This window comes from Acromyrmex echinatior, chromosome 5, assembly GCF_024713525.1.
Source record: "Acromyrmex echinatior isolate Ae372 chromosome 5, ASM2471352v2, whole genome shotgun sequence".
Lineage (NCBI taxonomy): Eukaryota > Metazoa > Arthropoda > Insecta > Hymenoptera > Formicidae > Acromyrmex > Acromyrmex echinatior.
In genome coordinates, this window is record NC_141856.1 from 7,117,864 (window position 1) to 7,139,082 (window position 21,219).

Genomic DNA, 21,219 nt, shown 5'->3' on the forward strand with positions numbered 1-21,219 from the left:
ACGCAGCGGAAGAAGTGGAGAGCAAGGGAGGTTGCGCTGCTATATGTAGCCCCGAATCTTAGCCGGGGCAACTATTACGCCCGAAATTGCCGAAGCGAACGCAACCCCTGCGCCACTCGACGTATATACTTCCAAAACGAATCCTTTCTCTTGATATCGTGATACACCGGTTCTATTCTATTTTCGCGTTGCTACGCTTATATTATAGATAATCGGTGCGACTAGTGTGCTGGTTTGTGAGTCTTGAGTTGATAAGCATGATTTGTGTGCTCTGAGGAGAAAAAACGAGGAGACGAGGAAGATGCCGCGGGCATTCCTGATCACGCATCGCAGGTACAACGGTGTTGAAGAAGAGATCACAGGATCTGAAAGAGGTATGTTGTTTACTTTACACTCTGTGACTAATAAAAGATAATATTTATCTGTGATAAAAAATTTAATTAAAACGTTAATTTAATTATAATAAATCACTAGAATTTGAACATTGAGACATTAAAAATTTTATTTTTAAAATACTTTGATTACTAATTTATTATAATTTTGTAAAATTATGAGCCAGTAAGAAAGTTTTACATATTTGGGAATAATATTTATAAAATTTTCTAATTCATTTTTGTAAATTAATTTTAAGTTCAAAATATTTTGTCAGAAGGTATTTTTTAAATCACTTTTAATTGCGTTAAAAATTTTCAAAGTTAATTTTTTACGGGAATTAAACGTCATTCGAATTTAATGTTTTATTAAATTGATATATAATTTTCTTTTGCGTTACTTAAATTATCATCAATTAATCTTTTATATTCTTAAATATTTTTTACATGAAATAAAAGAATGTAAAATTGTAACACTTGAGTCTAATGTTGAGAAAAGAACTTGTATTTATCCTGTAACTTTGATAAGATAATTTCACATAAAAACAAAATATCAATATACTACACATGCAAGTCTAGCTTGAAAATCCAACACATTAATGTATCTACAATACTAATATCGTAAATATCTTTTCTGCATCAGCAAAGTAAACTATAATCTTAGTATTTGAGTCATTTGTTAAAATCACGAAAGTCATTTCGGTTTTTCACAGAAGAATAATAATCACAATGTCCAAAATCTCGATTTTGTACGGATCATGCACCGCAATCAAAGTCTCCTCTTCTCTTCAGTCTCTGACTGAATTTAAGTCAGAAATCTGCTGGTCGTTGCTTCGCGATCAAGGTGGTGTCGCACGGATTTAAGAATAGGAGACGCTATATTAGATGCGTCACACGCCAGGGTCCACCAAGACGCATACCGCCGCGATGCCGTCAACCCCACCGCAAGCGGGCAAGCTTCCTTACGTGAACGCAACGCGTATGTGTACACGATACTAAGAAATACAGAGAATAAACGCGTTGCGCGCACTAGGGAACGACGGGCGAGCGGGGGTTGATGGCGTAGCTACTCTATTTCCGTTCTCCCCGAAAACGGAGTAGCGAGCGGAGCTCTGCTTCCGAAGGTGTTTTACGAGTCACGCCGATGTCGGATTTCCTTGCCTCACTAGTCGAGTTTTATCGGAAATGTTGCATATTTGAAATCATACCCATCGTTACTCGTGATATCCGCTAAAAAATCAAATGCTAAATAATAAACTTATTTCCGAAAATAGATAATAAATAAAATATGTAAAATTAAATGTAATTGCTAAACAATTGCCGATTATATAAAAATATTTAAAATATATTTTGATTATAATAATGTAATATTTTTATGTTCTTAAGTTGAATACTATCTCTTATTTTGTTTTCTTACAGATTTCAGTCCCGAGAGAAGCGTGAGGCTGGCCGATTACAGTGGCGGTCAACCAACTTCCGATGGCGCCAGCGAATGCGGCAGCGAGACATCGTCCGAATGTCCCGAAGAATTGTACAACCTGACGAAGCTGGCGGAGGTGAGCCTAGCAGCGGCTGCAGGCACCTTAATTCATCACAACAATGTCATCTATCAACGACCGGCATCGCCTAGGGTTGCACAGTATCCTGCGGAAGCGAGCAGAATTCTTGGGTCTCGATCTTCTATCCAAGTGATGGAAAACCAAGACCAAGTCCTAGGCGAACGGACAAGACTCTTCTTCGAACGGATCGAGACCGAACGAGAGATCTTGGAGACTCGTTCCAAGGAGAACGCCGCTTTGGAGATTCGCCTTTCTCCAAGACATCCTTCTTGTTCTTCGCAGGAGGAATCATGTCACTCAAAAGTACCAGTTGTACCTGGTATCGGTGTCGATCCTGTATCCGTATCTTCGACCGCATCGATCCAAAATCGCAGGACGGCCGTTGTAGAATCAAAATCAGAGGACAACGAGGATCACGAGTGTCCCGACTGTGGCAAGAAGTACTCGACCTCCTCGAATCTAGCCAGACACCGTCAGACGCACAGGTCACTGGGCGATAAAAAGGCCAGGAGGTGTCCACATTGCGACAAGGTCTACGTCAGCATGCCGGCGTTTAGCATGCACGTGAGGACTCACAATCAAGGATGCAAGTGCCACTATTGCGGCAAGTGTTTCTCTAGACCATGGCTGCTGCAGGGACACATACGCACGCATACAGGTATTAATATATTATTGTCCACAAAATCGCTTTATTTATCGCTTTTCTTGATAACTTTGATAATTATATAATTCACCAAAATTATACATGTATAATTGACATCTGGAAAAAGAAAGAATTAATAATTCATTATTACCAATTTAATAAATACTCGTTTAATTTAATTATATTCGACGTTGTTTTGTAATATCTCTCGAAGTTGTTTTTTGTCCATGACCGATTGCGTTCGGTCTTACAATAATAGATACCTACGTAAATAAACTAATGTGAACTATTTTTGAAGAGGATACAGTGAGTTTAACGGGCTTTCAATGAAGATGAATTCAAATTAATCATTCATGATTTGTGATTTTGGCACGCTTAAATATGCGGTACTATTTCCAATTGTGCAAATTACAGATATACAACTGTGAAATCACACACAACAATATACATTTACGTTTTTCAAATGCGCAAAGCACATTAGGAATAATTAATTGATATCTGTAGCCAAGAAAGAATAAATTTAAAAATGCGAAATATATATTTCATTTTTTATTTTCTACTTTTAATTTTATTCTTAAACTATTCTTTTTATTTATTTTTATGTTATATATTTATATTATATTTATATTTATTTATTGTTTTTAAAGAGTATTTAAATCTGTTAGATATTCTTTTAAAATAAGCTCTTCGATTATCGTTTAAGATTTTTTAAATCTTTTTTTTTTAATAATTACTTTTAATATACTTTTATTAGCACATAAAAGAAAGCTAGTTTTGATGAAACTAAATTATATTATACATACCTAAGAAACTCAATAATATTTCCAATAATTACTTTACTTTTTCCAGGCGAGAAACCTTTCAAGTGCACCATTTGCAACAAAGCCTTTGCCGACAAATCAAATTTACGAGCTCATATACAAACACATTCGAATACCAAACCTCATGTGTGCGGTCGTTGTGGCAAAGCTTTCGCTCTGAAATCATATCTCTACAAACACGAGGAATCGTCCTGTATGCGTTCTCATCACCGATCATCCACCGATCGTCCAGATAAGTCCGATCAGATAGAGCAGCAGAGGACATCATCATCGTCGATAAAACCGAGTGTTCCATTATTGTCGTCCTTGAACAGAACGCAAACGTCGTCGTGCGTCACAGCATCGCCAACTAGCGTCATAGTTCCTCGATTGGGACTCGAGCGTGAGCAGAAAAACTCGTCATCGGCATTCTCCGCGATCATCAGGCACACAAGGACGTCAGATACGTCTGCAGCGGCACCATCGAAACGACCTTGCAGAGAGAAGACACCCTCGGAAGATCCAGAGACGCAGAGTCTCGATTTGGTGACCAAGGATCCGGAATATGTATCCAGAATGGTCATCAGAACATCGGTGATATCACCCAATCCGGAGCACTTGCATCTTCGTTTCGAAAATGACGTTAAGAGTTCCTCGACTACATTCGATTATCCCGATCCGACGAGATCCTCGTCTTTTTCGAGGTCCACCACGATGACTTTGAACTTGGCCATCGCTTAAAAATCGACCAATACTTAGCGATCATATCAAGTCAATAAAAATAATTCAAATTTGATTTCATATTTACTTTAATATGAATTTTAATCAGTTGAGAAGATTTCAGTGTATCCTAGAACTACAACTCGGTATTCCGTAAAAAATTAAAGAAAAGTAACTCTCTTAAAACATCTTTTTATATAAACTTTTATATAAAATTAAAGCAAGTTTCGAAATTTCTTTGATTATTTGTTTAATCTTATCAATCTAAAAAATCTTATCAATCAAAACAATAATCGGCTCTTATTTTTTTTCGAGACTATATCAAAAAATTTAATTGAGAAATTGAAGATTCGAATTGTCAGAGCGATTGTAAAAGTCAAAATTACCGATGTTTCTTTTAATCACAAATTACTTTAATTTAAAAAGAGAATCTTTTTTCATTAATATTTTTTGTCACTATATGTATATATGAAACTATTACCAATATTGTTGATTTCAGTTTGATAATTGACGGACATTCTGTACAATTTCGATAGTTTTCGCAAGCATTATCAAACATTATGTGACTGTCAATTTTCCTTTTTCGCATTAATTTATTAGAATTTTATACTATCGAACAAAGATTACGTTTGATAATGTCAAATAATATTGCGAATTAGCAAAGAATCGATAGTGTTGTGTATGACAAATGTTATTCCAAGTATCTTCCAAATTAGGGACCATCTAGAGATTAGTCGTGATAACGTTAAATTTGTAAGCGTGTTTAATTTAGCGCAAATTACATTGATGTAAAGTCGTGCCTTATATAAGTATCGAATCGTGTTTTAGCAACTCGACACAGCGACATAGCTTCGACAGAATTGGCGTGTACGGATGAACGCGTGGAAAGAAATTTTCGGGGGCGTCTGTTAAACGCCAAACTCGTGACCTTATCTATTTAAAGGCGCGTAGCATCGCTATCATGCGGCGTTAAGCGATCAAGATTGATCATCAAGGACTGAATTGCAGTGCCATCGTGTTATTATTTTAGGATTAAATGAGATTCTCTGAGGCTCTTCGAGGCAGCTATCAAACTTTGTAAGATGTAAATACGTATGAATGATAGGTGCGCGAAATATAGTGAACTTCAACGAGGATGTAAAAATATTTTTCTCCTATATAATCGAGTGGAAAGTTTTTACTGTTATAATTATAAAAATAACGAAGAGAACGATGCAGCATTCGACGTGAGGTTTATTGTTGCCTTCGAGAAAGAATCTTAAAAAACGCAACTACGCGTCGCGATTCAAGCGTTGCGTCAGGACGTTCTCAAAAGCGAAGGCGTGTGTCTGTGATTCGGAATTGCCGCAAAAAGCCGGCTACAGGCAATGCGATCACCCTGCCAAAAATATATATATATATATACATATAAATTAAAAATATATATAATACTATATATGGTATTTCGTATCATAGAAATAAGTTTAGACCCATTGGTCACTAGTACCCACCTATTATGTGATGAATTTTGCTGTATTAATTCTAATTAGAATATCATTTGTATGTAACGTCCAACAAATCCATTATCCAGCCGAGCAATGCGCCTGTAGTTTACTGTAGGCTGCTGGCAGCGTTCTCCAGCAGCGAATTCATTACAACGGCGATAAATAAGGTCTTCTTCTTTCATTCGTTTGCGGTGCCAGAGATTGGTGTCCGGTTAGAGTGTCGAACTAGTCGAATCCGTTTCGCCATCGTAAACGTAATCTGTCGTCGTAAGAAAATTTTTGCTTTTAATTTATCATAGCGAAGAATATTATCTCGATCGACGGTATTAAATACCCCCTTTTTTTCAAGGATTCAACAGACGGCAAGATTACGCAAATTATGCGAATGGCGACGGTTATGATAAAGATTTCATGTAAGTGTAATAATATGTCGCGCAACGAGATTGATCGCCGCATTCGCCAAGGAATCTGCTCAAATTGTATAATTGTAACTAATTGACGAGCGATTCAGACACACGTGCGTCCTAGTCATTCGATAGATCGCCCATAGACGAGAATAGGGATTCTGATCTAACGATTAAGCACGTAGTCGCGTTGATCACATGTTGTAAATAGCATTCCCACTTTTACGATTTAGATTTTAGTCGCGCGAGTAAAGGAGAGACGTTGACATAGTCGTTTTTTAGATAGCGATTTATTACAACCGTTGTATTATACGTACTATTTGTACACCGGAGTGCCTATGCGAAACATTTATCCACATCTTTTTTACGAATTGTAAAAGTCTTGTCTATCGTAATGAAAGAATAATACACCAAGTGATATATGTAATGTGTATACATTCAGACGCGTTTAAATAACTTTAACTTTTCATTTTTCTTATTCAACTTCTCAATTCCTTTAATCCTTTCCACGCCTTTATTATATAATAAAGTTTAAAAATGTGATATTAAAGAATTTAATTCTAAATAATTTAATAAAATATATATCGGATGCATATCGGATTGCAGCACTCGTGGTCACATAAAGCTTTCCGTTCAATACTCTCTCGCTTCGTCTTTTTACTTATTGAACTCATTATCGCGCCGATGAACCATGCGATCATTAGCTACGCTTGGTAGTAGAATAAACAGCGATTAACTGTATTTAACAAATAGATCGGACTCAATAATTAGGCCAACGAAAGCGAAAGTAACTAACCCGATAAGTCAAGTTAACTCAATGTTGCTTGTAATTGATACATATTTATATGATTTAGAATAAAATATCTCCATATATATAAATATATATATTAGGTTGGCAAGGAAGTAATTGCGTTTTTTTAGTTCAAAGTTGTATATACAATATCTTCGTTAATAATGAATGAAATTTAAATTTAAAAAAAGGATTTTAAAGCTTGAAATCTCTATGTTTAAAAGCTTATCACATTTTTTAAGTTTATTATGAATTTGGTAATTTTTACATACCAAAAACTACGAGCTGAAAAAGACGGAAAATTTTCTTCTCACTTTATGGGTTTGTAACGTGCTCAAAACAAATTTGAGAAAATTTTCTACTACCTAGCTTGATACTTTCCCTACAAAATTTTTTTTTAATATTCCTACGATTACTGAGTTATCGCGGATTAAATAAAAGGATCATTTTGACTTTAATTGCTCATAACTCTATTAAAAATTGTCGTATCGCAATTTAAAAAAGAGATTCTTTAAGCTGAAACTTTATTCTATCTCAAGATATATTTATATTGGTTAATAAGAAAGTAATTGTGATTTTTACTGATAGATGCCTTTTAAAAAAATGCAATTACTTTCTTGTCTATAATATATAATATATAATATATAATATAATAAATAAAAATATATATATATGTGCATATAATATAATAAATAAAAATTACCATGTAAAATTGTAAAAAATGTTTGGTAAAAAAAGTTCCAAATCTGTGAAAAAAAAATTGGTTTTAAAAGTTTAGGTTTAAGATGTCTTGGATTGCTTGTCTAAATAAGTAATACAGTGATACAGTATCATTTTTTCGTTTCTTTCTAACTGCATCATGGGGGATCTTCTAAGTCAATGACAGGCGCATATCTTTCGGTAATGAGATCTGCGACGACAAGACGAGACCAAACGAGATAACATGATATACACGAGCGTTCGTACGCACTTACATCACGACGCACATTCTCAGAATTTTGTCCAGCGATTCTTACTCCCGCCTCGCGGTCACATAAACTCCTATGATTCCAAGCGGCACTTCGTGGGACTGACTACGATGGGGCCGAAGAAGAGACGCAGCGGAAGAAGCGAGTAGAATCGGTGGGAATCTAATCCAACGTTAGAACATCGTCAAAACGTTGGTTCGCATCAGTCGTGGAAGTCGTCCCGCAGACGGTTCGAACTATGCGGCTGTGTCTCATCGTCCTGATTTTCCTCGCGAGCACGGCACTCGCGAGGTACCACGTAAGTTTTCCATTTCCATCGCGAAGAGATTTCAAGCTCGTTCCGCCACCTGTTTTTTTATCACGCATTCAATAATGAAAGATTCACAGTGCATTTGAAAAAGACCAAACGGATTTGTGAATTAACGTCTCTTTGTATATTTTTGTAATTAATAACTTGCTAACAGCGATCAATTTTAGGTAAAATTATATTTAATTAACGATAAAAATTTTTAATAAATAATAAGATTTTTGAATGGTATTCATAGTCCGTTCTTATTTTAGAGTCCATCTTAAATAATCTTAAGATGCTAATATGGTTCTCTGTTTGGTTCATAACATCTTAAGACTATACTTAAGACAGTCTTAAATATAAGATCCTGAATACTGGTCTTAATGTGTGAGAACAATAATAATTAAAAATACTAGAGGCAATACTAAGAGTCAACGCACTGAAGTTGGTGCGCAATTAAATAAAAGTTTGTATTGTAAAAATTCACATAAAAAAGATAGAAAAAGTATAAAATAGATATTAATTATAATACATAATTAATTCAAATGCTTACAAATGAATTTGATAATGTTTCTCGAGATTACATGTGTTTCGACTACAAAAATTCCTAACTTTATAATTAATTAACAATATTTAAAATATTAAAATATTATTATTAAATTCCACGTGAGAGGAATTTAATTATTTTTTTATTATTTAATTATTTTAATTATTAATTATTTTTTTCAAATGGTTCATCTCAATAACAATTCCTTATTTTATAGAAATTCTATGTAAGCTTTAATTATTCTCACAAATTATTTCATCGATTTATTAATTCATATTTTGTAGCGTGTCGTTCTGTTAACAAGTAAGATTTTGAAGATGATTAACATTTACGGGGAAAGTGCTCTAGTTTCTATGCAACTATAAAATTGACTAAATCATAGATTATATCAGATTAATCAGTTTTATAATTTTATAGATGATATTTAGATGCCTGCATATGCATAAATTACTTATTCATCAATTCGGAATAATAGATAGCTGCTTATCTCTCCTTCTTGCAATTTAGGGCACTTCTTGGCATCGCCATGGTTCGCGTAGCATTGTGAAATTCAGCAAATCGTCAACTTGTATCATCTATCCACGATGATAAACGCGGAAATATGATCTCCTAAGTATCCCTCTACTTCATTCATCGCTCCATAATGCGTCTAAAAACAAGCAGAATTGTACGAATTGCAATTTTTTAATGATTACAACTGCTTTTACGTAAGAAAACGTGCAACACACTTTTGCACGAAACTGATACCTACGTCAATCACTTCGATCAGGCTCTGATTAATTTTCTAGTAAGCAAACTGTCAGCAGTCCAATGCCAACACGAGTGGTAACAAATTCAATTAGAAATTACTAGCAAATTGATATCAACTGTATTCACAACTGTGTAATATCTCATGCTTTACGATACATTATTGCTGACATTAATTGACAGTAGATTTTATTCGTTTTCTAAATTTGTAGATTTGTATCAAATTCAAATTCTGTTCTATTTTCTGCTTCCAATCTGCGTCTAATCCCTAGCAAGTATATTAAAGTCTGTTTAATTTCTACTATTATATTTCGTTGACAAATTTTCCTATAATATATATTGTCCAATATCGTATATATAGATCCTGAATTAAATATGTGTTTCTCTTGTCAACAAAATTTGTAAAATATTTTGTAGAATCTATTCTCGAAGATTTGTCTGTCTGCGTTTAGTCGACGATTAACTCAACCAGCAGAATTGCAATTGCAAACAAAATTTCGGACTATATAATTTGTTATCCCAAATCTTTTTTTTTTCAGCATCAAACAATGAATTAAGAATTTTACCTACGTTAACACTAGAAGTACCGATTGGTCCATTATTGACCATTTCTACTTTCTTTTTTGGATTAATGTTATTAAAAGAGAAATAGAATTCTGAAATATATTTTAATTTTTCAATAATTATATAATTTTACTTTAAAAAAATATTTGATTTTTCATTATTTTTTTATTTTCATTGTAATTTATTACTTTTTGTAAGATAGTTTGATACTTTAATGTCAACAAACTGACGTTACTTAATGTTAATCACCGATTGAGTTAATCAGAGCCTGATCATTTACTTTTAAAAATTGTTAAGGACTTATAAGCTCGTTAAAAATTTATCAAAGACTTATGGTAAAATCTGCGTTAAACATATGATTGCGATTGCTATGTCTGACCGGCAAAAGCGCGCATCCATTAAGCTTCTGTTGCGTTTCTACTTGGATTCCAAACCGGATATCGAGTCAAGATCATTATTGTTTAAACCTGTCGACACTGTTCCAATTTATAATGTTCCCCTGTAGTAGCCTATTTGCGCGATTCACACTGACGCATACGACTAGAAGACAATTGTTGAAAGAAAGATTTGGAGGTTAAAGCTCACCGAGATAAGGACGGAAGATACGGATTGCCTGGCCTGCTTTTGACCGCAACTTTTTTCACCCCCTTTCGACAACGCTCGAAAGTCCGTTAGTGTCGTTTCCATACAATATGACTTATAATAGTCTTAAAATCTGTAATTAACGCCGAGATATAATTATACTGAGATAATGATTTCAACAATCTTACCGATTCCCGTCTTTTCGCGACAGCGTGTTTTTGTTCTCAGCTGTTCATTCTCTCCCTCGCCACTCCTGGATTAATTAAAATATATAATTAAAATTTTCCATCTATCGTTTGCTATTGCGATCTCATTATTTTATTACAAATTGCACTTGACAATTGTCTGCAATTAATGTAAATTTATCTTTCTTGCTAAAATGCTAAAATTAAGTTAAAAAGATTGAGAGAAGAATCAAACTGAAGTAAGCTGCGAATTTGAATTTAAAAAATACGGGTAATTTTTTTTTCGTTATGAATCACGTATTTAGTTTGGTACTACTGTACACAGCTGTATTAGGCATGGGCCTTAATGGTTAATTATTTATAATACTATTCTCATGTTTACTTAATCTTTTATAATTTATAATATATAAATAATTAATATAATGATATGTATTGTTATAATATTATTATTATTGATGATTGTAATTTGAATATTATTCATAGGAAAAGACGCGTTTCGATCGATCTGTACACGAGTATGAGATGAGAAACGTAGATTACAATAATGAAGAGAAACAATGGTCTTTTAATGATGATGTAACGGTAAGTAATTATTTGTCTTAATATTAAAACATATCAATTAAAATTGATTTTTTTCAAAACAGCAATTCGTTGCATACAAGAGCAGGCAGGAAAACGATTGTTATCTTGAAGATGTAAGACAGGGTCATAATATTATTTCACGTAAGGAGCTACAATTCAAGATACTCTATGCATCGGCAGTCCTCACGAAACTAGAGGTAATAATGAGTTATATATGTTGAAATTGTTTTGTTTAAATATGCATATCTAAAAAGATTAGAATTATGTTTACTATTTCCATAGTTGTAAATTTATTATAAATTAAATTATAAATAGTATACATATATACAACATTTAAATATATTATCTGCCTAATTTTCTTGTAAGTTGTATTCTTTATGTAATTATATTGTCATACATGTTTAAGAACTATAAAACAATAATAAGATTTTTATTAATTATTTAAATAGTTATATGTAGGAATACATCAATAATACAATATGTTGAATCAGAAGAAAAACATTAAACATCTAAATTTAATATTTTAAACAGGCTTGGCGACTTGCTGGAGGTCGAATCGTTGATTTCTGTAATAGACGCAATATCCTTTTATTACAAACAATGAGACCTGTGCCTGGGCAAGCTCTCGATCCCTTTTTCAATGAAATTTCTACAGACAAAAACGATATTTCGTTCAAACGCACAGCTGATATGATTTTAATACCGTTGAAAGCTCGGACAAAACGACAGATTCAACTCGAACAACGAGAGAAGTTGAACAAAAATATCAATCGAATTCGAAAACGTCGGCAGACGAATCAGTTTCGAGGAAAGTTTCGTGGACAGACGCAGTCTCAATATTTGAATTTTGGTAACGATGAGAAAAAAGAGGGCAAGGCCGAAGCTGAAGCTACTCAGCAATCTTCACACGCAGTAGTTAGTAAGTATTTAAATACTCGATATTCTATTATATTATAATACATAATTGTATAATAATTAAATGCTTCTTTTTTACAAGAAAAAAAAATTATATTAAAACAATTTGATTAAAAATAACAAATAAATAAATTAAAAATTAAAAAATAATATTTTTACAAAATATACAACATTAAAATTGTGAGATTTATGGTTAGCTATATAAATAAGAATTTTATTAAAAAGAAAACTTATAATTATCATGTTTTTTTTAAATTATTTATAAGTATTTTAATATGTTCTCCTTTCAGGTGGTAGTCGTGGAATGGGTCAAGCGCAAAGTATGTCATCAGGTGGTACCGGTTGCGAAGATTGTCACGGATATCCTGGATATCTTGGATATCCTGGCATCGAAAGAACACCGGATAAGGTACGAGTTCCACCTGCGCGTACTAACGGATATGTGCAAGTTCCAGGTGCTGGTACACCTGGTATTGCACAGCCAGGAGTTGTTCCTGGGATCCCATCTTATTCTAACGGACAGATAACATATCCAACTGGAGTAGTTCCTGGGGGAATTAGCACTTATCCTGATATTCGCCCTGGCAGACCAGAAATATATCCCGGAGGTGTTCGTCCTGGCACTGTCATACCAGAAGCTGAAAGAATATATCCTGGAGGCGTTCGTCCTGGAACAGTGACACCAGGAACTGAAGAGATATATCCTGGAGGTGTCCGTCCTGGTATTGTGATACCAAGAGTTGAGAGGCCGTATCCTGTAGATGTTCGTCCAGGAACTGATGGGATGTATCCTGAAAGTGTTCGTCCTGGGAGTATAACACCAGAAGTTGATAGGACATATCCTGGTGTTCAACCACCTGGAACTATAATACCAGGAAGTGATAGAACATATCCACCTGGAACTTTAATCACAGGAGATCGTGGATTATATTCTGGAGGTGTCCGTGGAGGAGTTTTACCTGGTGTGCCGGTAGGAGTTGAAAAATATCCGGGAGGTATTCAACCTGGAGTTCAACCAGGACAAAGTGTGTATCCTCCTAGTGGTATTGTAACCACTTCAGTAACAACAGGTGCCACTGCTGTTACTGGTGTTGGAACTTATCCAATTAGTACTCCAGGATTAACAAGTGGATTAATATATCCGGGAGTTCCTGGTACAGAAGTTCCTGGTACAAGAGTAATTCCTGGCACAGGAGTAATTCCTGGTACAGGAATAATTCCTGGCACAGGAGTAATTCCTGGCACAGGAGTAATTCCTGGCACAGGAGTAATTCCTGGCACAGAAATAATTCCTGGCACAGGAGTAATTCCTGGCACAGGAGTAATTCCTGGCACAGGAGTAATTCGTGGCACAGGAGTAATTCCTGGTACAGGAGTAATTCCTGGCACAGGAGTGCCTGGTACTGGAGTTCCTGGTACTGGAGTTCCTGGTACTGGAGTGCCTGATACTGGAGTTCCTGGTACTGGAGTTCCTGGTACTGGAGTTCCTGGTATTGGAATTCCTGGTACTGGAGTTCCTGGTACTGGAGTTCCTGGTACTGGAGTTCCTGGTACTGGAGTCTTTCCTGGTGGTGTTCGACCTGATGCTATCCCAAGAACAAGTGTCGGGACATATCCTGGTAGTGTTGTACCAGGAACAGTAATTCAAGGAGTTTATCCTGGACAGCAGACTGTTGTGTACCGCCCTGAAGGTGTTCCATCAGGCACTTTACCAAGCGGAGGTCAAGTTCCTAGTACAATTACGACTACAACATCTGGTGCTGGTACACAAGTAATAACTTATCCAGATGGTCGACCAACAAATGGTCAAACGGTTTATCCTGGTGATACTATTCAACCTGGAAGGATTCCTGAAGGTACTCAAGTTGTGTATCCAGGTGTTACATATCCAGGAACTATTCCAGGTACATATCCTGGCGGTGCACAAATTCCTTCTGCCGGTGATACTTTATATCCTGGCCAAGTAATCCATCCAGGTGGTCAAGTGCCAACTTATCCAAACGGACAATACCCAGGCACGGGTATTGGAATTCCAGGAAAGGAAGGAGTTCAGTATCCAACTTATTCAAGCGGACAGTACCCAGGTACAGGTATTGGAATTCCAGGAAAGGAAGGAGTTCAGTATCCAATAGGCATAACAGGAGGTCAAATACCTGGAAGGATTGATGTGACTGAGCAGTATCTTGGTAGATTTCCAGGCGGAATCAGTCAAAGAGTAGACAGTAGTCAGTATCCAGGAGAATTTTATCCGGGAATGGTTGGACCTGCAGGTATAGAAGAAACTGGGGGCTTAACTAAACCGGCAGGTCCAGCAGGTGTGACAGACGACGGTACCGAATCACAAGCATCGAGTTCCGTGCAGCAGGTGGATTCGGGTACTCAAGCGAGCGCTTCGGCTCAAGGTAAATACGAATCGGGTACAGCTCAGTCGCAAGTGACAGGTACCTATAGTGGTTCAGGCACCTTCTCTGCTCAAGCTGGTACTAGCGACGCCAACAAGAGCGCTCAGGCTGAGATCAGTGGCGGTAAAGAAGGAGCTACTAGCAATGCACAAGGCGTCGCCGGTTATGGAAAAAGTCAAACACAGGTTCAATTAGATTCCGACTCCGGAGCTACTTCAACAGGTGCTCAGAGCAGTGGATGGAACCATGGTACCAATTCGCAAGTGCAAGCAAGCTCCAAGGGCGGAATGGCGGATGCTCAAGCTAACGGCGAAGGCAATACTTCCAGTCAGGCGCAGATCGGGTTCCAGCCATACTTGAAGAGCGAAGATGAGAATGTGGAAAACCACGAGACGCCATTTCGCGGTAGCGGAACAGCATCGGCTCAAAGTGGCACTCATCGAGGTCAGTCCCAATCGCAGCTACAAGGTTCTTTTCAATACGGGATCACATACACCGGCGCAGCACAAGCCGGTTCTGGATCTGGTGCCGCATCCTCGAGGAAGCCCTTTAACTTCACTGAAACTTCCGAACTTTTCAAGTCCTTCAAATCAGCTCCTTCTTTGAAGCGACCAACGAATATTGACAGTGTACAGTCGAGTCCGTCGACAAATTCGAATTATGATAACAGGCAGGATGAAAATAAGCAAAATCGCGAGCAAGGCTTACAAAGCAGCTCGACTTCGAGACAAACTGTTATTCTGGCTTCGAAAAACAATCCGGTCGACGCTGACAAGAAGGTGCTCTCTACCGAAAAACCGCGAACGGATGACACAGCGTACGACGAATACGACGATGACTACACAGACGAAGATGATTATCCTATGGGTTCGAAATTAACAATCAAAGAGAAGTTTTCGGAAACTTTCCCGGGCTCGAACCCAAGTCATCAAAAACTTGACAAGACCATTCAGCAGCAAAGTCGCAGTCAGACGCAGACAATACAGGTCGCTAAAGGGAATCAATATAACATCCACGTTAAACAAGATTCAAACGTACCGCGAACGGATGGTACTCTACAACCAGGACAATCCATATCAGGATACACCATCCCACCTGGATTCCGCGGCCGAATAATGTCGGCCTCTGGCACTGAGACTGTTGCTCAGGGTGACGGTAAATCTCAATCGCAGACTGTATCTTTAGCACCTAAGGACTTAAATAATACTAGATCACCGCTCGTCACAGAGACCAGATCGCTTCAGACCAATCATAATCGTTATATTGGCCGGCATATATCGAAAAATCAAGAGCCTTCCTTTAATCAAAATATATCTTTCGATAAGCGTACGAAACCTACTCCGGCAGTAGCGACGAAGCCGAGTTACTACACCGTGACCAACAGTTTCGCTGGCAAAATGAACGGCAGCAACGAACCAAGAAAGTACGAACATCGATATTATACTAAGAGTTCCACCTGTGGATACTTCACGTTTTCTTGTAATGTTGTGTACGGTTCCAACGGTAGGACGAAGATCTGCAAGCCAAAAGTGCCGACGTATCCCGATGGCACGCCTATAAGATGTTAAATTATCAGAATATATATATAGGATGCAGTAACAATTATTTCTGCATCCTGCATTAAATCATTTTTCTCTACATTGTATAGTACAGTGAAATTTGAAACTCGCTTAGATAGATTAGATTGTACTTGCCTAATTGCGCCAATGTAGCTCATTCCATCATAAATTCGAATGAGATACATTCCCTCTCCAGCTTTAACAAGTAGACCATAAATATAAAAATAAAACGAATATGGACAGAAAGCTTTCGTTCTTAAGGATTAGCAAATGAAGACTAAGACTTCGGGAAATCCACAGGATTGAAAGTTACGCCACAAATGTGTACTTCAATGCTGTAATTTTTTTATTGAGGTACTTCCAAATTATTGACTGTATAGTATGATGGACGTATTGTTACATCAAATCGGTGCTATTTATTAAGTTTTCAATAAAATACATTTTAACTAGAAGGAAAATCTTTTCTTATCTTCTTCTCATCAGTTATGAAATATAATTAACAATCTTCTCAATTTGACGTAAGTTGTATTGTATGAAAGTTCGTTTAATTTTTACCTACAATGACATATATTTGCGACACGGCGAACTCGCAAATACATATGTAGATAGAGTATTGCTTCGACTTATGCTATATATTTTCGATATTGACGTAAAATGTTCAGTTATAAATGTCAGGTATCATATCTTGTACATACTGTATCTCGCTACTCGATTTCACCAATCTTTTTCAAGACGAAAAATACATGACGAAACATGTGTTTCATTACATATATATTTTTCATTTTATATATATATTTCGTAAATATATATATATATATATATATATATATATACACATACACAATATCTTTACACCAATTTTTAAAAAAGGAAACGTACAAAATAAAATAATGCGGAATGTAAACTGTGTACAAAATGCACATTGCTGATGACAAATGAAAAGAAGAAAGACATGTTCAGCATTTACAAAAATAGAAAAACGAATATGAGCGACAATGAAATGATTATTTACAGGAAATAATGATAAAAAAATCGATCTTCCACTCACAATTGAGTAAATAACTATTAAACAGTAAATATTGCAGATGATCTATCTTTCACATCAATAAAATACAACATCGATAATTGTATGTTGTCGATTATAACATAAAATTAAATAATATAAACGCAACACATATATTTACATATATGCTTCAAGAAGAATTGACATTTTCATTATTAAACACAGTAGGCGCGTATCTCACGATAGTCATTCGACACGTACAATTCGCCTAGCACAGAGTCAAAGATAAAGGGTACGGTCAACGCGATGCTACAAATGCTTTAAAGCAATTTTTGATTGGTCAATTGTAAAATTCTTTTTTTTAATTGGTCAACCAAATGTTTCAAAGCATTTGTAGAGAGAGACTTTGACCGCAGCCTTAAAAAAGAAAAGAAAAAAAACCTGTTGTTAAGTCCTGTACTTTAGGCCCACTATGAAATCACCTATCCAATTATCTTCGCTATCTTACAACACTCCATCGCTATCGACACGAGCGAATACTAGGCTATTGCCGATCGTAGACTATAATTGCGTCCAATTATTGTTTCATCGATTCAAAAGCAACGACTATATTAATAACGTACCTTCATTGTATTCATTGGAATTGTTACCTTGGAACTCCTCCTCAGCCCCGTCTAATTCAGTGTTTATTGAAGTTTCGCGCGTCCCGTTATTGCTGTAAAGCAATATATTTTTTAGTTACATATATTAACATATTTTAAAATACATATATTTTTAATTTCAATGTAGATTGTGTGAATACGAGTTACAGATACTGATTGATTATATATATTATATTCTGTTTACCTATTTCTAAAATGTTCCAGTTGTACATTTGCAGATTCCAATTGCTCTACGAGATCCTCGTTGGTCCGTTGCAGTTTTCGCACATTGTTCGTAGTAGCGTCAACCTCATCTTGAGCGGCAGCCAATTCTTTCTTCAATTCTTCGACTCTCGCTCTCACTCGCTTCACCTCCACCTCATATTGCTCGGACCGCCTCATCGCGTGTGACAACTCCGTTGTTTTTTCCGCCAAGGATTGTTTCAGCGACGCTTGATACTGCTTCACTTCAAGTAACACCTGCACAAGAAAGGCAAGGTAATAACAGCCTTAACTTTAAGGATTACTAATTTATAAGATTACTGAACGGACCATGTTGCGAACTAGAATCTCGTGTTGCAATTGTCTCGTATCTGTGTCAGCTGTAGATACCGGTCGTGGTCGTCGCGATTCTGCTCTCTCTTGCAGTTCATATAATTTTAAGCGGAGCAGCTTGTTCTCTCGTTCCAAGGAATTCTTCTCAGTTTCTAGTCTCTCCCTTCTACTCCACTCTGCTGCATTTTCAACTTGAAGTTTCTCTAACTTTTGAAATATAAAGATGTAAGAATATATCTGTCTATGATATATAGCACATATAATGCGTATAGAAGTTAAAAATAGAATTTAACAACTTTATCAGAAGTACGTTATTAGTTAATACTTAATAATTTCTTTAAAGAAAACGTAACTTACTTCTGTCCTTAATTCTGTCAAACGACGATCCATGCTCTCTCCATTACTTGTATTATCTATTAAATCCGCTATATGTTCGTCACTGAGTTCAAGTTGGAAACGTTCTTTTAGCTCTGATAATTCTCTCATTGCTTCGGCTTTATTCTCAGATAATTCCTCACATTGCTCTCTTAATTGTCTAACTTCAGCTTTCAATTTTTCCACAGTCCGATGTAGAGAATTGTTTTCCCTTACAGAACAGAAATAAAATTAATTTATATACAACATAATCAATTAATTTTGTACATTGAGATTTCGTACAAGACTTACTCTCTTTCCACAGAAATGGTTTTCGTTGCCTCCTCCAATTTTATTTGCAACTCAGACATTTTCTGAGTTAAAGATTCTTCGTTATACGTATCTAAAGGTGATTGTTGTTTCTCCAATCCATCCTTTTTGCCATTACTATCTACGACTAATTTCGTGATGCTTTTATCTAGCGAATTACTGGGACTCTCTTTGTACAATTCTACTGCATGTTTTGGCACAGCACCTTGCAAAACATACTCCTCGATATCCCTTTCTGGCAGAATATTGTGACCTCCAGAAGCAACATTTGCTACTTCATGTGAATTTTTACAGGATAGCATATCCCTTTGTGCACCTAACGCATCACTAGCATCGACATTGTTGTAAAACTCCAATTGTTCGTCCAATCCAAAAGTAGCTCTTAATTGCGGATCTGATTCCAGAATGGTAAAGATCTGTTGATCAAATTGCCCAGCATGTTTCAAGAGTATCATGTGTATCTTTTCCATCTCTTTCTTTAGCTGTTCATTCTGCAGTTCCAGTTCTTGAGATTCATGCTTGAAAGTATTAGCATCTTTAACGGCGATCTCTAATTTCGCTCTCAAAGCCTTTGCCTCATCTCTAGCCGCATTCCTTTCGTTCCTTACTTTACTCCATTTCTCACGCCAGTTAGCAGTACAATCAGACCACCATCGCATCGTTTTTTCCATTTGTGCCGCTCGTGCTCTTGCTTCTTCAAGCTCTCGTTGTCGTAAGGCCTGTTTGATGAGAAAACACATGTAGCAATTAATCGATAAAGTCATTGTCAAACAAACAATATTATGGTCACTAAATCTCTCAAGAAACTCTTCACTCATAATTAATATAAACTATTAAAAACTTGAATTTATGATTATACATATATAATGCGAAAGTAAGATTAAATATTCAAAAGTCTGAATATTATAAACCTGGAGAGAAACCTATTAAACAATTTTCTGGTTAGCCTGCAGAGTAAAATAAATAATAAATAAATGACAGTAAAATATTTATAGACTTATACTATAGACTGAGCATTTCTATAGCTTTAGGTAATTCAACTTTACTCATTGAGAGAAAAGGCTATTTAAAATCCTATTTGCAAAGTAATAGGTCTAAAGTTGTGTTATATTCACTACTACTTTTTTTAGCAAAAACATAAACAAGTATGATACAGATGAAATGTATAACATTGTATGTTTACGACATAATTATGACATAAACAAAAATAAAATATGTAATATGTTATTTTTGTACAAAATATATAATATGTTATATATAGAACATAATATGTTATATAAACATAGGACGCGACTAATTCAGATATATAATTAATACGGCACAATTTAAGTTTGCAGAAAGAAGCTACCTCTTTAGATTCCCACTCGCTGTCCACGTAACGCGACGAGGATGGCACCTCGTGCTCGCGCATGTATCGTCGCGAGGAAGTTCCGCTTGTTGTCGACTGTGCCATGGTACGAGCAGCGTAACCTGCAATTTTGTTTTCGCTGACAGCCCCCGGGCGATCTTCCCAATTGTTGCTCTTTGCCTCCGCGGCACCTTCCGGCACCGATTTAATGCTGATTAAGCATCCAAAGCATCGTTCCTGCCTCGATCGCACCGTTTAAATGTCATCAGTCTTGAATGAACAACAAAATTCCGTACATACCACTGACAATATCATATAAACGTACACATGTAATTCGCACACACCTGACACTGAGATACTACACACACACACACACACACACACACACACACACACACACACACACACACACACACACACACACACACACACACACACACACACACACACACACACACACACACACACACACACACACACACACATACCATATTTAACGACGATAGCTGCTGATAGCCTCCCTCATGGAAAAAGAGGAGCTTGGGGGTTGTCTGAACTGCGACGCGCGTAAATTTGAAACGTCATGAATATTATATGGATGTCCTAAGAATATAAATATATAATACAAAGATGTATATTTTTCAGGGAATTTAAGAAATAGATTTAGGTTATTGTCTTTATAAAGTACTAAGAGAGCCTTTTAGAGTGCTAAGAACATTCTAAAAAGTTTCTAAAGAATTCAAAAACGGATCTTTTTAGGTCATAAAAGTTGAAAAGATTTGTTGATATAGTTTGAAAAGATGTCATAATTAAAGGACCTGAGTATTTTATAATCTTTATATAATTCATCTTTCTTTAATATTAATCTTTCTTATAC

The 21,219-nt window shown here is 36.0% G+C and overlaps 3 protein-coding genes and 1 long non-coding RNA gene across 11 annotated transcripts; 2 read left to right on the top strand and 2 right to left on the bottom strand.

The window, feature by feature from the left end:
• Positions 1–223: 223 nt before the first annotated feature.
• LOC105149166 (uncharacterized) lies at positions 224–6,448 on the top strand. The gene is made up of 3 exons (XM_011061396.2): positions 224–374; positions 1,791–2,588; positions 3,423–6,448. Exons 1-3 carry the CDS (start codon positions 302–304, stop codon positions 4,112–4,114), a joined length of 1,563 nt encoding a protein of 520 aa, XP_011059698.2. The 5' UTR covers positions 224–301; the 3' UTR covers positions 4,115–6,448.
• Positions 862–1,917, bottom strand: LOC105149165 (uncharacterized). Its single transcript, XR_846538.2, has 2 exons — positions 1,789–1,917; positions 862–1,601 (listed from the first exon to the last, which is right to left on the bottom strand). It is a non-coding gene; the product is annotated as an uncharacterized LOC105149165 (long non-coding RNA).
• LOC105149167 (coiled-coil domain-containing protein 102A) lies at positions 5,238–21,137 on the bottom strand. Of its 8 annotated transcripts, none has more exons than XR_015545248.1 (11): positions 20,343–20,809; positions 18,977–19,713; positions 18,668–18,896; positions 18,308–18,517; positions 17,961–18,235; positions 17,738–17,829; positions 10,657–10,721; positions 10,266–10,601; positions 7,746–9,224; positions 5,584–5,836; positions 5,238–5,471 (listed from the first exon to the last, which is right to left on the bottom strand). XR_015545248.1 is itself a non-coding variant. In XM_087406674.1 (6 exons), exons 1-6 carry the CDS (start codon positions 20,445–20,447, stop codon positions 17,721–17,723), a joined length of 1,665 nt encoding a protein of 554 aa, XP_087262800.1. In that variant the 5' UTR covers positions 20,448–20,808; the 3' UTR covers positions 16,437–17,720. The 8 variants fall into 8 exon arrangements, 1 of the variants encoding a protein (XP_087262800.1); XR_015545247.1 differs by having other exon boundaries at positions 7,746–8,086; positions 9,027–9,224; positions 10,266–10,721; XR_015545246.1 differs by having other exon boundaries at positions 10,472–10,721.
• LOC105149169 (uncharacterized) lies at positions 7,950–16,569 on the top strand. The gene is made up of 5 exons (XM_011061402.2): positions 7,950–8,037; positions 11,137–11,235; positions 11,298–11,432; positions 11,767–12,154; positions 12,441–16,569. The coding sequence occupies exons 1-5, from the start codon at positions 7,978–7,980 to the stop codon at positions 16,118–16,120; spliced, it is 4,362 nt and encodes a 1,453-aa protein (XP_011059704.2). The 5' UTR covers positions 7,950–7,977; the 3' UTR covers positions 16,121–16,569.
• Positions 21,138–21,219: the final 82 nt, after the last annotated feature.

Bases quoted from the DNA above. Each gene is read 5' to 3' on its own strand.
- LOC105149167 (XM_087406674.1), bottom strand. From the start codon at position 20,447: ATGGCACAGTCGACAACAAGCGGAACTTCCTCGCGACGATACATGCGC. The intron at 19,714-20,342 runs GTAGCTTCTTTC...CTCATCAAACAG, and splicing joins GCGAGTGGGAATCTAAAGAG to GCCTTACGACAACGAGAGCT. The intron at 18,897-18,976 runs GTAAGTCTTGTA...CTGTTCTGTAAG, and splicing joins ACCATTTCTGTGGAAAGAGA to GGAAAACAATTCTCTACATC.
- LOC105149166 (XM_011061396.2), top strand. From the start codon at position 302: ATGCCGCGGGCATTCCTGATCACGCATCGCAGGTACAACGGTGTTGAA. The intron at 375-1,790 runs GTATGTTGTTTA...GTTTTCTTACAG, and splicing joins GATCACAGGATCTGAAAGAG to ATTTCAGTCCCGAGAGAAGC. The intron at 2,589-3,422 runs GTATTAATATAT...TACTTTTTCCAG, and splicing joins ACACATACGCACGCATACAG to GCGAGAAACCTTTCAAGTGC.
- LOC105149169 (XM_011061402.2), top strand. From the start codon at position 7,978: ATGCGGCTGTGTCTCATCGTCCTGATTTTCCTCGCGAGCACGGCACTC. The intron at 11,236-11,297 runs GTAAGTAATTAT...TTTTCAAAACAG, and splicing joins CTTTTAATGATGATGTAACG to CAATTCGTTGCATACAAGAG. The intron at 12,155-12,440 runs GTAAGTATTTAA...TTCTCCTTTCAG, and splicing joins ATCTTCACACGCAGTAGTTA to GTGGTAGTCGTGGAATGGGT.